The sequence below is a fragment of the Procambarus clarkii genome, chromosome 14, assembly GCF_040958095.1.
Source record: "Procambarus clarkii isolate CNS0578487 chromosome 14, FALCON_Pclarkii_2.0, whole genome shotgun sequence".
Taxonomy (NCBI): Eukaryota; Metazoa; Arthropoda; class Malacostraca; order Decapoda; family Cambaridae; genus Procambarus; species Procambarus clarkii.
Window position 1 is genome coordinate 12211722 of NC_091163.1, and position 12278 is coordinate 12223999.

Sequence of the window (12278 nt, forward strand, 5' to 3'; positions counted from 1 at the left end):
GTGTTCTTTGCATTTTTGTGACTCCCTTTTGGCTTTTATGGTAGTTTTTCTAAGCTGTAGGCTGGTTGTGGCCCTGGTATACCGATGTATAAGCTCTGAGAAGCTATTGAGGGTGCCCGCACAGTCATTTCACCATACATGAAGCTCTAATTTTTAGTGTTACATAAGAGTTCAGTGTGAATCAGTCCTTGAATCTTTTCCTTCAAGGAGGTTTCACCTGTATTACTAATTCACCTTTATACTGTTTTTTTATTATTTCTGAGGATATATCTTTTCTTTACAGGGTATATGGTTATGTGAACACCGAAATGATGCTGGGCCTCGAAAGATTGTTGCGACTATAAATGGGTGCTTACGAGATGGGCGAACTCCTGTCTCTCCAATGTCTCCAATGGCATCAACGAGCAGCTAGAAGAACCCAACACAGGCATCTGAAGGTGTCTAGTGTGTTCTTATTGGCTGTGCCATGAATGCTACCAGTTATGGTCAGCGATTGGCTAAAACTAGTTTGTTGTGTCTAACTTGACAGCCCAAATGAATCCATTCTCCACAATTCATTGTGTCCCATTCCATCATTATGCCACTAAAATACCTGGCCTTCCGTCATCCAATTCCAGAACTTATTCCTGTGTTTCTTCTAGTTTTCTTAATTTGTGTTTTCTTCTAGTTATTGTATTTTTATTTATACCAAAACTCTTAACTGATAAAGCCTACCCTTTATAGTTATTTTATGTATTTCATTAGTTTACTAAACTATGATGATTTCTTCCTTATACATCTCTCTCAACTCAAAATATTCATAGTTTTTTCTTTATAAAACATTTCCACATGCTCTCAGTCTAATATTTTTTTAAGGTCTGCCTCCATTTTGTCCTGGTTTTCTTAAACATCACTCATTTCTTTCTTCATCTTTTCTCAGGCTGTGTACTCTCTTCCTTGCCAATGGGATATGGGCTGAGTTGCAACAGTGCTTAAGAAAAGTATAGCACATACTGGTACAAACCCATGAAGAAAAACTTGTGGTGGAACCTTTATTCTTCAGTGAAGGATAATTTACAATGACTTACCACAGCAGTTTTTCAGTTGTGATTTTTTCATACTTTTCATGAAACGTGTATATCGATTAACTAGCCATAAAACTTTGGCAGTTCACATTTCTAGCACTAAATATTCTCTGGGGTCCCAAACAAATAGAAACTCAAGGCAGTGAGAGCTTGGACCCCTGGAAGAGGGGATTCCGGTGAACAACCTGTTTGCGCCCCGCATATCAGCAGAGACGGCAAATCCAGGGTGTGTATCAGGTTCATTTCCCTGCTTTGGGCACCAAAATATGACAGTGTGGTTAAATTGACATTCGTGGACCTTACAAAGTCTTTCCATAGAGGTTAATTTCCCAACTGTATGCAATGTGAAACTTACTGTAATTGGAGGGGAGGAGGTATGCATCCAGTTTGGAGGATATTCCAGTCTGAGATTACCAGCACCTACCATCAGTGCCAGTCCTCAGAATTGCTGAGTTGTGACTTGATCACTTTTCTCAATTTGAGTTTATTTGAGCTTTTGAAGATTTTAGCCCTAATTTAAAAAAAGAGAAAAAGAAATGTATCATAAAAACATTAAATTAAAAGTCAAATTTTACATTCTTGGTTTGTTTCTACAAGTGGACATTGCTACTCAAACTGAAGTCATTCATTGCCTAGTTAGTGTCGTGATCAAGTCACTTCCTTGCCCTTCACCATTGGTAGCCACCTCCCTCTTGCCATATGTAGGAGCATTTGGGCCTTTTTATTATTGCACTCAGATGGTTATGGTTGGCTTATTTATATAGATTTATAAGTGTAGTTGTTAATTCACCAATTTTAAAAACTTGTGAACTTCAACGACGGAACCTCACATGTAAAGAACTACTTTGTTTGATTCATTAGATACACTGCCATGGAAGGGAAGTATTTGTGCTCTTTACAATGAGCTTTGTAGAACTCTCTAGGTTGAATTCTTAAGGAACACCTCAATGCAAAGCTGCAGTCCATTACGTTACTAACATGTAATATTGTACGGCATAACTGTCGAGATGGCAGAAAGCTGTGGCAGATGCAGTTTTTGTGGATGGATTGACATTTTAAGAATTCAGATTAGATGGGCTACAGCATTGGTACTGGAAATTGACTTGAGCGTAACTGCTAGCAAGCAGTGATCAAGACTGACTGGTGTTGTGGAGTGAGTTTGGTATGTGCCACTTTGCTTATATTGTGGGCAGTGGCATATTTCAAGTAGATTAGCAATGTTTAACTCAAAGAGAAGGACTCCAAACTGTATGTTCAGAAGGGACACTTCAACAAGCCTTAGAAATTAACTTGAAGATTTAAAAAGATAGTGTTAAAGCTTTTGTGCCATTTTTTATACATAGATACGCTTTATATATACATATGTTGATGACTTATGAATTTATTTTAACATTTTATTGTGGATATGAAAAATTGATTCTTGAATATACCTTTATTCTTGATGTATGAAAAATAGTTAATGCCAAGAGAAATAGTCCTCATACAAACTTCTAATGAGGATTGAGAGCTTTTGTCACCTTTAAAGAAATTCTTGGCACGGATGGGCTATTATTAGCCGAGTATGATCAGTTACCACAAAGTATCTCGGACAGTCGTAAATCAGCTGGAGGCCACTCAGTGTTCCTAAACAAACAAAAATCAGATTGCTTCTATTTTTCTCTTCTATAAAGAGTAAAAGAATGTTGTCATGGGTCTCTCGCTTGTAGCACACTCGAAGGAGGTTGGTTTCCAGTTATATATTTGGGGCATGTTGCCATTATAAGGTTGTTGTATTTTCATTTTCTAAATGAAGTATACGATATTACTTTTAAGAGGTTAATTTATAATTACAGAAAAGGGGACATAAATTATTCTCAAGATTTTAGTGCAACACTTACAAGGTAAACAGTGGTATAAACAAACAATCGAGACAATATATGATTGCAAGTACAGTATTGTTAAGTATATCCACCTGACTTGCACATGATATCCTTTCCATTACTCTCTTATTGTGCATAACAAATTTTGTATCTTTTTACTTATGTTAATATATTATGATTATTGATCTGCTTCCTGGCTTGGTGCCTTCTTTTGATAATTACTTGTTAAGTAGCTTCAAGTAAATTCTAGATATATCCTTTGCTTAAGTTTCTGTTTAATAGGTGATTGTTTATCGGAGTTACCATTGAGGTCTTCTCGGTAAGAGCCTAACATTTGGTTAACTTTGAATTACAGCTCAAACCCAAAAATATTGGTGGATGGCTCTTCTCTTCTGTGCTGCAAGTAGCCGCTTTTGAGATGAAATTCGCTTAGCTTTAGATTGTACGTTGGTTAATTTAGCAAACCAGATCGTTTCTAACAAAATTACTCTGCTAGAGTTTTCCGACGATTAGGATTTAAAAATGTCATATGTATTTTAACATTTAGAAGAGCTTGCTTGCGTTAAGTCACCATAGGGTAATTCAATTGGAAAATTGTATATTTAAGTGAGTATTTCCACAAATTTTTCTAATGTTGTATACAGCTTTATCACAGATTTTGGTACATTGTGGCAAGTAGAAATAGTCCTTTATGAAGGGAGAGTGGAGAAGCATCTTGTCTTCCCAAGGAAACTTAGCACATTATTCCTTGAAATTGTTAAAATGGGAAATATTTTATCTTTATATTGGATCAGAGAAATCATAATTGAAGGATTCAGAGAACCTTATGATTTTTCTCATTTCTCACTGTTGGTGTCTTGTAGGGTACAACAGAGCATATATTTTCCACAGAATAATGAGAAATACAAATATTAGTAACCAAATATTAGAAAATGTAAAAAAAAAAAACTAAGATGTTTATAACCATTGTATTGAGATCATAAATATTTCACTTCATATTGGTTATTTTGGTAAAATATCTAAAAAGAGTAATATTCAAATTATTAATGCTTATTTGAAAACTGCAAATTGGGAACTTGCATTTGAAGACAATGCATGAGGATTCTCATGGAATAAAAATAATGGTGAATTGCTGCTCTGGTGTATCTGTTATTCCAAATGGGGATAATGCATCATTCTATAAAATTATATCTGCAAATTGTCACAAACCGAGGTTCTCCTCCTTAGCTACTGCACCTGAACACATATCAGCTAGTAATCATCTTTACAAATTTTGTCTCGAATACATTTTTGCATCACTCCAATATATTAACATACACGTTTAATTAGACCGCACAGATTTAACTTTATCGTGATTTCTCTATATCGTCTCTGATGGGATACTATCCACTCTTTTTTCATTTAACTTGTGATCAGCAAATGGGAGCCTTTGAGAGCACTTTAATGAAGACCTTATTTAATTGTGTTGTTGAATAGACAAATGTGCTACTTAGAACTGCTTTGTTATGCTCATAAAATGGTTATTCTTGGCACACATTTGCATTGGTATTTCTGCAAAAGGTAAAAAATCCGGCATTGGTGTGAGTATCTTTGTAGGGAACAAAACACCTCTTCCATCCACTTGCTTATTTACCACATTGTCAGCAGTCAATAAACCTTGAGTACAGGCTCAGCTGGGGTCACTTCCATGCCTGTGTTACATGGAGAGGACTTTCTGAGCTTTATTCCAACGGCAGCTACTGTTGATGTTATCACACTTACACCTTTTGTGTAGTTATGGCAACATTGACGTACTCTGCAAGGGGGCAAGTTTTGGGTGCAAGGAATGGAAGGCATATCGGTGCACCTAAACTGTTGCTACTACTACTTATGCTCATACTGACATTTCTGGACCTGGCATAAATTTTGAATTTGTTAAACACTATATTTAACAAGATTAAACAATGCTGGACTAGGCTCTTGGAAAAGAATTACTTCTTATTTTTGGGTAAAGAAAGCATATTCAGTATCTTGAAGGGGACAATAAAGAGTAAATCATCCAAGAATAAATACTGTCTTGAAAAGGTCTGTGATAAATACCTTCCATTGATTTTCCAGCTGAAACTATCCTCAGGCATCTGTGTGTGTGAAGTGGTGAACAACTCGTGACCTTGACCCGGGTGTGCGTGTGTGCACGGTATTCATTATTCACCTCATTACTCGTCGGCCGCCACTAGTCCCTCTTTTAGATAGGAAATTTTATGATCTTTGATATTTTTGTTTTAAATTATCTTCAATGAATTATTTTTATTTTGATCAAGTGATTTGAATGGCGTTAATGTTCCAGTTATTTACTCAAGTGCTTGTGACATTACTAAATCAGGTATTTTTCTGGTGCATGTGACATTACTGAACCAGGTGTTTCAACATCAGTTAATAAAAACCAATCACTTCATCAGACAGTACTATATATTTGCATTTAAGCAAAGACAAACTTTTTTTTTGTTAAAGAACTTGTTAATATTTGTTTAGGTTTGTATATTTTATCTACATAGTCCAAATTGCAAATAATTTACGTAAATATTTAGGATGTTGACCCTTTTTCTGCATCTGTGCAGATTATGTAGGATTGATGCTCCTCGCATGAAAGAGAATTTATTGTTACATATTAGTTAATATTTTATGATTATCTGCAAAGTTACCTTTGATTTTCCTTAATTGGGAAAGGGCAGATGAATGTAGTCACAATGCCTACCTACCCCTATGCAGAGCTGTAAGCTCACCCACATAAACAAAAAAAGGAGATGTATTGATATTCAGCATATGGAAGAAGGCAGCATGAGATATTTACTTTTTAGCTATTAGACAAATCCTTGCACCCGGTTCGTTTTTGTGAGGTTAATCATTAAATTTTGGATTTTATGAAGGATTTCATGAGTTTTTCCAAGTTTTAAACTTAACTGTTTAAGAAGTGAACAGTAATTAATTTTACATTAGATGATTGGACACCAAGATTAATAGTGTTAATAGATTATCTGTTGGCTGCCCTTTTTTTCTAAACTCAGTTTAGAAAACTCATTTTAGTTGACATTGTTTTTAACTTATACTGTAATGAACAAGCAGGAGCCATTACCACTTAATATCAATTTAATACCATCACCTTGAATACTTAAAAAGTCTCTAAATTATCCCTAAACAAATTTTTATTTTTTTTTTTTACATTACATTCAAGGTTAAGAATTGTTTTACACTGCATCTTTGTTGCTGCTTATCTCAAGGGCTATAGCAGTTTTATCATTTTTAATTCCATTTCCAAAGAATTTTACCCACTTTTAAGGCTCTTTATTGTTGATTATTATTTAATTAAGTGATCATTGTAAACTTGTTATAACATGTGCCCTTTGCACTGTGTGGTGCAGCGAGAGTGTTGCGTGTCTCTAGTCCAGAGATTCGTCTCAGTCTGTTAATGGCAGTGATAAGAAAATGTGGTAATAGGAAAGGATTTTTTCTATATGTATTTCTTTTTTATTGTAAATTAAAAGAGGACAATTTTATACCCATGTAGAGTTCCTGGACTTGTGGCTTGCAACATACTGGACTTGAATGACCTTTCTAGTATGAAGCACCTGACTGCTGCAACAGGCTTTGGTGTATCTGCAAAAAAAAAAAAAAAAAAAAAAAAAAAATATTGGACCTGTATTAAGTAGGCACACTGAAGTCAGATGATACAGTTATGGGGAAACATTATCAGCCATTGGGGTAAGCCATTACGTACCTTGTATTTCATTATTTTTCTTGAAGTGTACTAGCTCAAGAAATATGTGAAATGTGGAGAGGGAAATATATGGTTGTATTGTACTATATTGAAGTGTACCAACTGGTGGACACTTATGATTGAAAGGTATCGTGTTCCTTGAGTGTGTCTGACCTAATTATGGACCTTAGTCATGAATGCCAAGAGTTTTGTTAGTTTTATCTCCTTTAAAGCTTTAGAGAATTTTGTAAGAGCTCAGATATCTAAAAGTTGGAGTTGTAGCAAGTGTCAACAGCTCCAGTTTTTATAGCTTGTTTTGTGGCACTGTTGTAAGCAGTGCCGAGAGCAGGTAGGCACTGGTAGTGTTGTGGCTGGAAGCTGGACAGTGTGTAGTGTTATATAGGCTGTATTTTTGTACACACTTGATATGAACACTTGTACACATATACTGTTACATACAGTACACAAATGCATGTAAACTAATACATACTTTTATCAACTTGTAGTGCCTGACTCCTCTTGACTTGCACAACTCTTCCAATATAATGTTCTCATTAAATTTTTTATAATAATAGTCTTTGTTATCAATGATGCTGTGCAGCTTCATTGTTGTATATTTTTGGCGTAAACAAATTCATGAGTATTTACCGCCATCATGTGAAAGAAAATATAACTTGACAGCTTCCAAGATTTGACAGGTGTCAAATGCGACTTCCAGACAAGTGATTCTTTTCTCTGTTCAGGTTTTGAATGACTTCAGTAATGTGTTTACCAAATATTCCAATTTGATGGTTCTTATGTATTGCCTTGTAACATGGTCTTTGAAGTTCTCTCCTTTACTGTGGTATTTCTTTATAATCCAAATCTTTCTTTATTTTCTATCTTCTCTTTTTACATTTCACTATTATATCTTGTGTTCCTGGTTAATCTTACCGGTGAAAACAAAGCTTCTAAGTAGCATCTCAGGATGGGGAACGATACAAGGTTCCTTTGGTTCCAACAAATCTACCCTGGCTTCCTAACCATAATGTTTGCTTCCATAGTGAAAAGCCAAATGTAGGTATCTTCCATATGTAAAGTCAAGAGGGGCCAGCTTCCAACTTGGGCCCGGGCTGTTGTTCTTGGTCCAGAGTTTCCATACTAATGGTGCCAGCAGCTGTCTGGCCTCCAGCCACTGCCTGCTGCTGTAGATAGAGGGGAGAGTGGAGTGGTCACACAGCTGGCTCAACGTGAACTCCGGCCAGGAAAGCGTGGAATCTTAATTTTTGTTCACTTGTGTTTAGGTAATATATATATTTTGGGGGCTCATTTACATTAATTGCTTATACACAGTATGAAAAATACATGTTCGAGACAATACAGAAATGCTATTGGTAGACTGATTTTCATCATGGCTCATTGTTCATCTGCAGCTAAAAAAAAAATAAGCTTAATGAACTTCAGCTACCTTTTTAAGGTTCCTGGCCAAATACGTTGAATTAGTTTCCGTAACATTTTTTTTTGCTGCTCTGTGAACCTGAACCATCTCGTGTGGTCCCCCGCCCACTGCGATACATGAACGTACATGAGATACACACACACACACACACACACACCTTGTACACTACTGTTCTGTACATAGTTTGCTGATAAAAGCATTGTGAATATTGTAAACTATATCCAAGATGAAACCTCAAAAATGGCCTGGGTTACTCTAGGGTGTGAGTTGTACGTTTCATCTCTCCCATCATCATTCTCATGGTTATGGGATTTTCCAATCAACTAAACGGTTCATCTGCGGGTGTCATTGTCATGCTGAGAATTTGTCTGTAAACAAACCTGGTTACTGACATTCAAGATTATATATATGTAACTATATATATAAATTTATTTATATATATATATATATATATTCTTTTGTTACTGTACCTAATTCTATACATTGGGAAATGGTAATTATACTTTTGTTATATTTCTTTATATGGGTTCTATTAAAAATGTCTTATCCATATGCATAGTTAAGCCTCATGTGGATTTTTTTGTAGGTCTTTTTATTTTTGCCATGTGTGTTTATCTTGGTTATTATGACGATAGATTATTTTGTTTATTGTACCATACATCCCCAACTTAATTGTTTTCTTTAATAGCAAACTTGTATTCTTGCTCCAACTTGGCATTTCTTACACTTGCCTGTGACTGGCCACATTTCATCATCACCTAAATGGCATTCACCTTCTGGTCATAGTCATCACCATCTCACCACCTTTTCTCCATGTTAACAAGATCCCATTGTCTTGTATTCTATATTTTTTGTACCACTCTTAATGCACTGATTTATTGTATAATATCAAAGGCCAGAGTGTGTTGTTGATCTTGTTTTTATCATGTTATATATTGGTATAATTACACCAATGACTGTATTGCTCAGGATGCATGTTGTTTGCAGGTTTAATTACTCAGAATACTAGTTGTTAATATTTTTTAGAATGCAAATTCTTGATCAAAAGATGGTAACCATAGCGAGTAGAGATACAAGACAAGACAAAACATCTCACAAGTGCTAGTATCCTGGGCAAGTGCATCTTTGTGGGTCCTGAGCGATAAGAAATTGGCTTGTCATGTTGCTTCAAGGATATTTTAATAAAGTTAGAAATTCCTGTATGGGAATGCAGAAATTTGTTGGTCTTTGTCTTCGGTAACATCGTACAAAGTGTACTAATTATATAAAATAAGGCACATCTTTGGATGGAAGAGTGCCTCTTGATGAAAGACAGGAAGAATTTTTCAGCCACAGTGGGGTAGGCAGTGAAGTTGAGACCGGGAACATGCAGGAGAGGTCTACACACACACACATGCCAACCCATGGTGGACAGGCCACCGAACTTTCAAACCCCTCTCTCTCTACACCCCGCATCCTCTTCCAGAATTTCACCTCCCCCATCCCTCTACCTCCCCCATCCTTTCCAAACCCTTTGGACATCAAAGCGAAAGAGGTCCTGCAAGCATAGTGTGCTGTAGCTCCTGCACATTTTCCCCTCTAGAATCTTATCATGAAAAAAGTAGAGCAGTGGTGAGCTGGTATCTCCATGAAGTTTTTAAAAGTAGAATGTCAATTACTCTGTTCATAGAACCTTAGCATAGCTGAAAACTGGTGTTTTCAGGTGAAAGAAGCTAGACTGGTTTGTCATCACATGAAAGGCTTAGACACATTTTGAGAACTGAACACGTCTGTAGGAATACACCTCGTTGCCACTCTTACAGTTTGATGGTATGGACATCTTAGTGCTTTCCAAAAGTGAAAACATTAACAATGTTCCTTTCACATTCACCAGTATTGTTAAACCAAAATGTGAATTGACACTTAATATGTGGCAGTTTCTTATCTTTCTTATGTTGTATATTTGTTTAATGATTTCATTTCTGATTCCATGCTATCTTTTGTTTACCATTATTTACTAGTGTACGAGAAAAGATGAAACTGTTCTCTTCATATTTAGACGGCTAGAATTGCAGTGTGCATCTTTTCTTTTTATACTTTCGCATCTATATTCTCATTTACTGTACTTTTGTGTACTCTATATTCTCATTTACTGTACTTTTGTGTATTCTATATTCTCATTTACTGTACTTTTGTGTATTCTATATTCTCATTTACCTTTGTGTATGATATTTATCTCACACAGTGGTATTGTCATTCCTCACCTTTGTGTGTGATGTTTACCCTACACAGAATAGTTTTGTCATTTCTTTACTCAGCCGAGCCTGCAACAACAATAATCAACAACTTGTCATATCTTGTCCATCATTCTATGCTGTACCATAAGTTACTGAAGTTCTTGCCTTAGAATCATTATTTTCATATACTGTAAACAAATTTTCTTCCAATATCTATACATGGAAAGAGACCTTTATTGTCAGTTTTGATTTAAAGGATATTAAAATATAAAATAATTTGTCCTTTATAACCCTATCAAAATTATCTTCTTTGATCTTCTCCTTGACTACTTTCTGATGTTTATTTATTTACTTATATACAGTATACAATACATATTGCTATTTTAGAAGCAGTCATTCATTTAGACGAGTTAATGAATATGACTGGAAAGAATTAGGTCAGTGTTTCTACCTCGAACCTTTTAGAGGATAGCCCCTGGTGGCTCCCTGAAGCCATCTCGCTGAGATTGCCTCTCATTACTGAGTAAACTATAGGAGCCATGTCGGTCTACTGGGAATTGGAGCTAGAGCCTAGTCCCCTTCATAGAGGTGCAAAAAGCTAGGGATTATGATCACCTACCCCCCAAAAAAAGAATGCCTAAAGCCCAATGACTCTGCCAACAAGCATGGATCAAGGAATGAATGAATGGGTAGAAGTCGGAATAAGGAACGTCATTGTCGGAAATAGGACAAGTGCAGATAGCTTCCTAAGCAGCAGCATCCACACGCTCATTTAAGGAAATGCCAATATGGCAGGAAAGCCAGCAAAACTACTCTTAAATCTGCTGGAGATAAGAAACAGCCACTGTTGAATTTCGACTAACACAGGATGGACTGAAGTAAATGACTCCAGAGTCATGAGGGCACTACAAGAGTCAACAACAACAACAACAACAGGAAAATTGACAGCAAGAAAGCCGTTGACAAAGCGCATAAAAATATTGCATAAAGGTCTGCCGTGAAGATGCTAGTCTCTGGTGGCAGGTGACACATAGGAGTGGTTAGGAAATACAACGGAGTAGCCAACACAGTTGGCAGACTTGAACATTCTTTATACAGAAGAGGACTACCATAGAGGGACGAAGAATGACCTGCTTCAGAGTTATCTCAAGGTTATCTTAAGTTGATTTCGGGGCTTTAGTGTTCCGTGCCTCCTCCACCCCCAGGAAACAGCCCATGACAGCTGACTAACTCCCAGGTACAGTACCTATTTACTGCTAGGTATAAGGGTCATAGGGTGAAAGAAACTCTGCCCAATGTTTCTTGCCGGTGCCCGGGATTGAACCCGGGAGCACAGAATCATGTGTACAGCGTGCTGTCCGCTCGACCGGCCGGCTCCCGTAAGAGTAAGTCATAGCACTAGTGTTAGTTGTAGAGAACTTGAAGCCAGGATGACACGGCATCAGTCATAAGTTTCACCTTTCCTCCACCGCCGGCTTCACCTCGACAGCAGAGGGTAAAAGTGCTTAGAAAATTCCAGAGGGAAGGGGGAAAAAGAAAACCACTATGGGCAACCAGGAAAAAAAAAGGAGCACCGAGAACTCTACCTTAGGGTACACCGTATTGCTGAAAGAGTGGTACCAAGCCTTTGAGTGCACTAGAGGGACATGTCCTGAGGAAAGTCCACAAACATTAACAGCATTAAATTCCCCCAGGTTCCAGTCGTTCGTTGAGATATACCACTCTAGGTAGCCTTTGACCAATGCCAACTGCATTAATTTGGTACCTCGGTTCAAGATTGTTAGACCTCACTAGCTAGGTCAGCCTTGAACATATGCAATACCACTGTCTATTCACTTCATTCACTGGCTACTTACAGGTTAGCTAACAATAATAATTGTTTATTCATTCTGTTCAATGGTCACATGCAGGTTAGCTAATACCAATAGTCACCGTCCATTCACTTATTCCACTGGTTGCTTGCAAATT

The 12278-nt window shown here is 36.7% G+C and overlaps 1 protein-coding gene across 2 annotated transcripts in view; it reads left to right on the plus strand.

The window, feature by feature from the left end:
* Positions 1-10586, plus strand: part of LOC123771646 (UPF0047 protein YjbQ) — a 43808-nt gene extending 33222 nt beyond the window's left edge. The window contains exons 5-6 of one of the 2 annotated variants that reach the window (XM_045764274.2): positions 284-437; positions 920-10586. In XM_045764274.2, the coding sequence (XP_045620230.1) occupies positions 284-412 (129 nt within the window). In that variant the 3' untranslated portion in view covers positions 413-437; positions 920-10586. Of the gene's footprint in view, positions 1-283 lie in introns of both variants that reach the window. The other variant, XM_045764265.2, reaches the window with a different exon arrangement.
* Positions 10587-12278: the final 1692 nt, after the last annotated feature.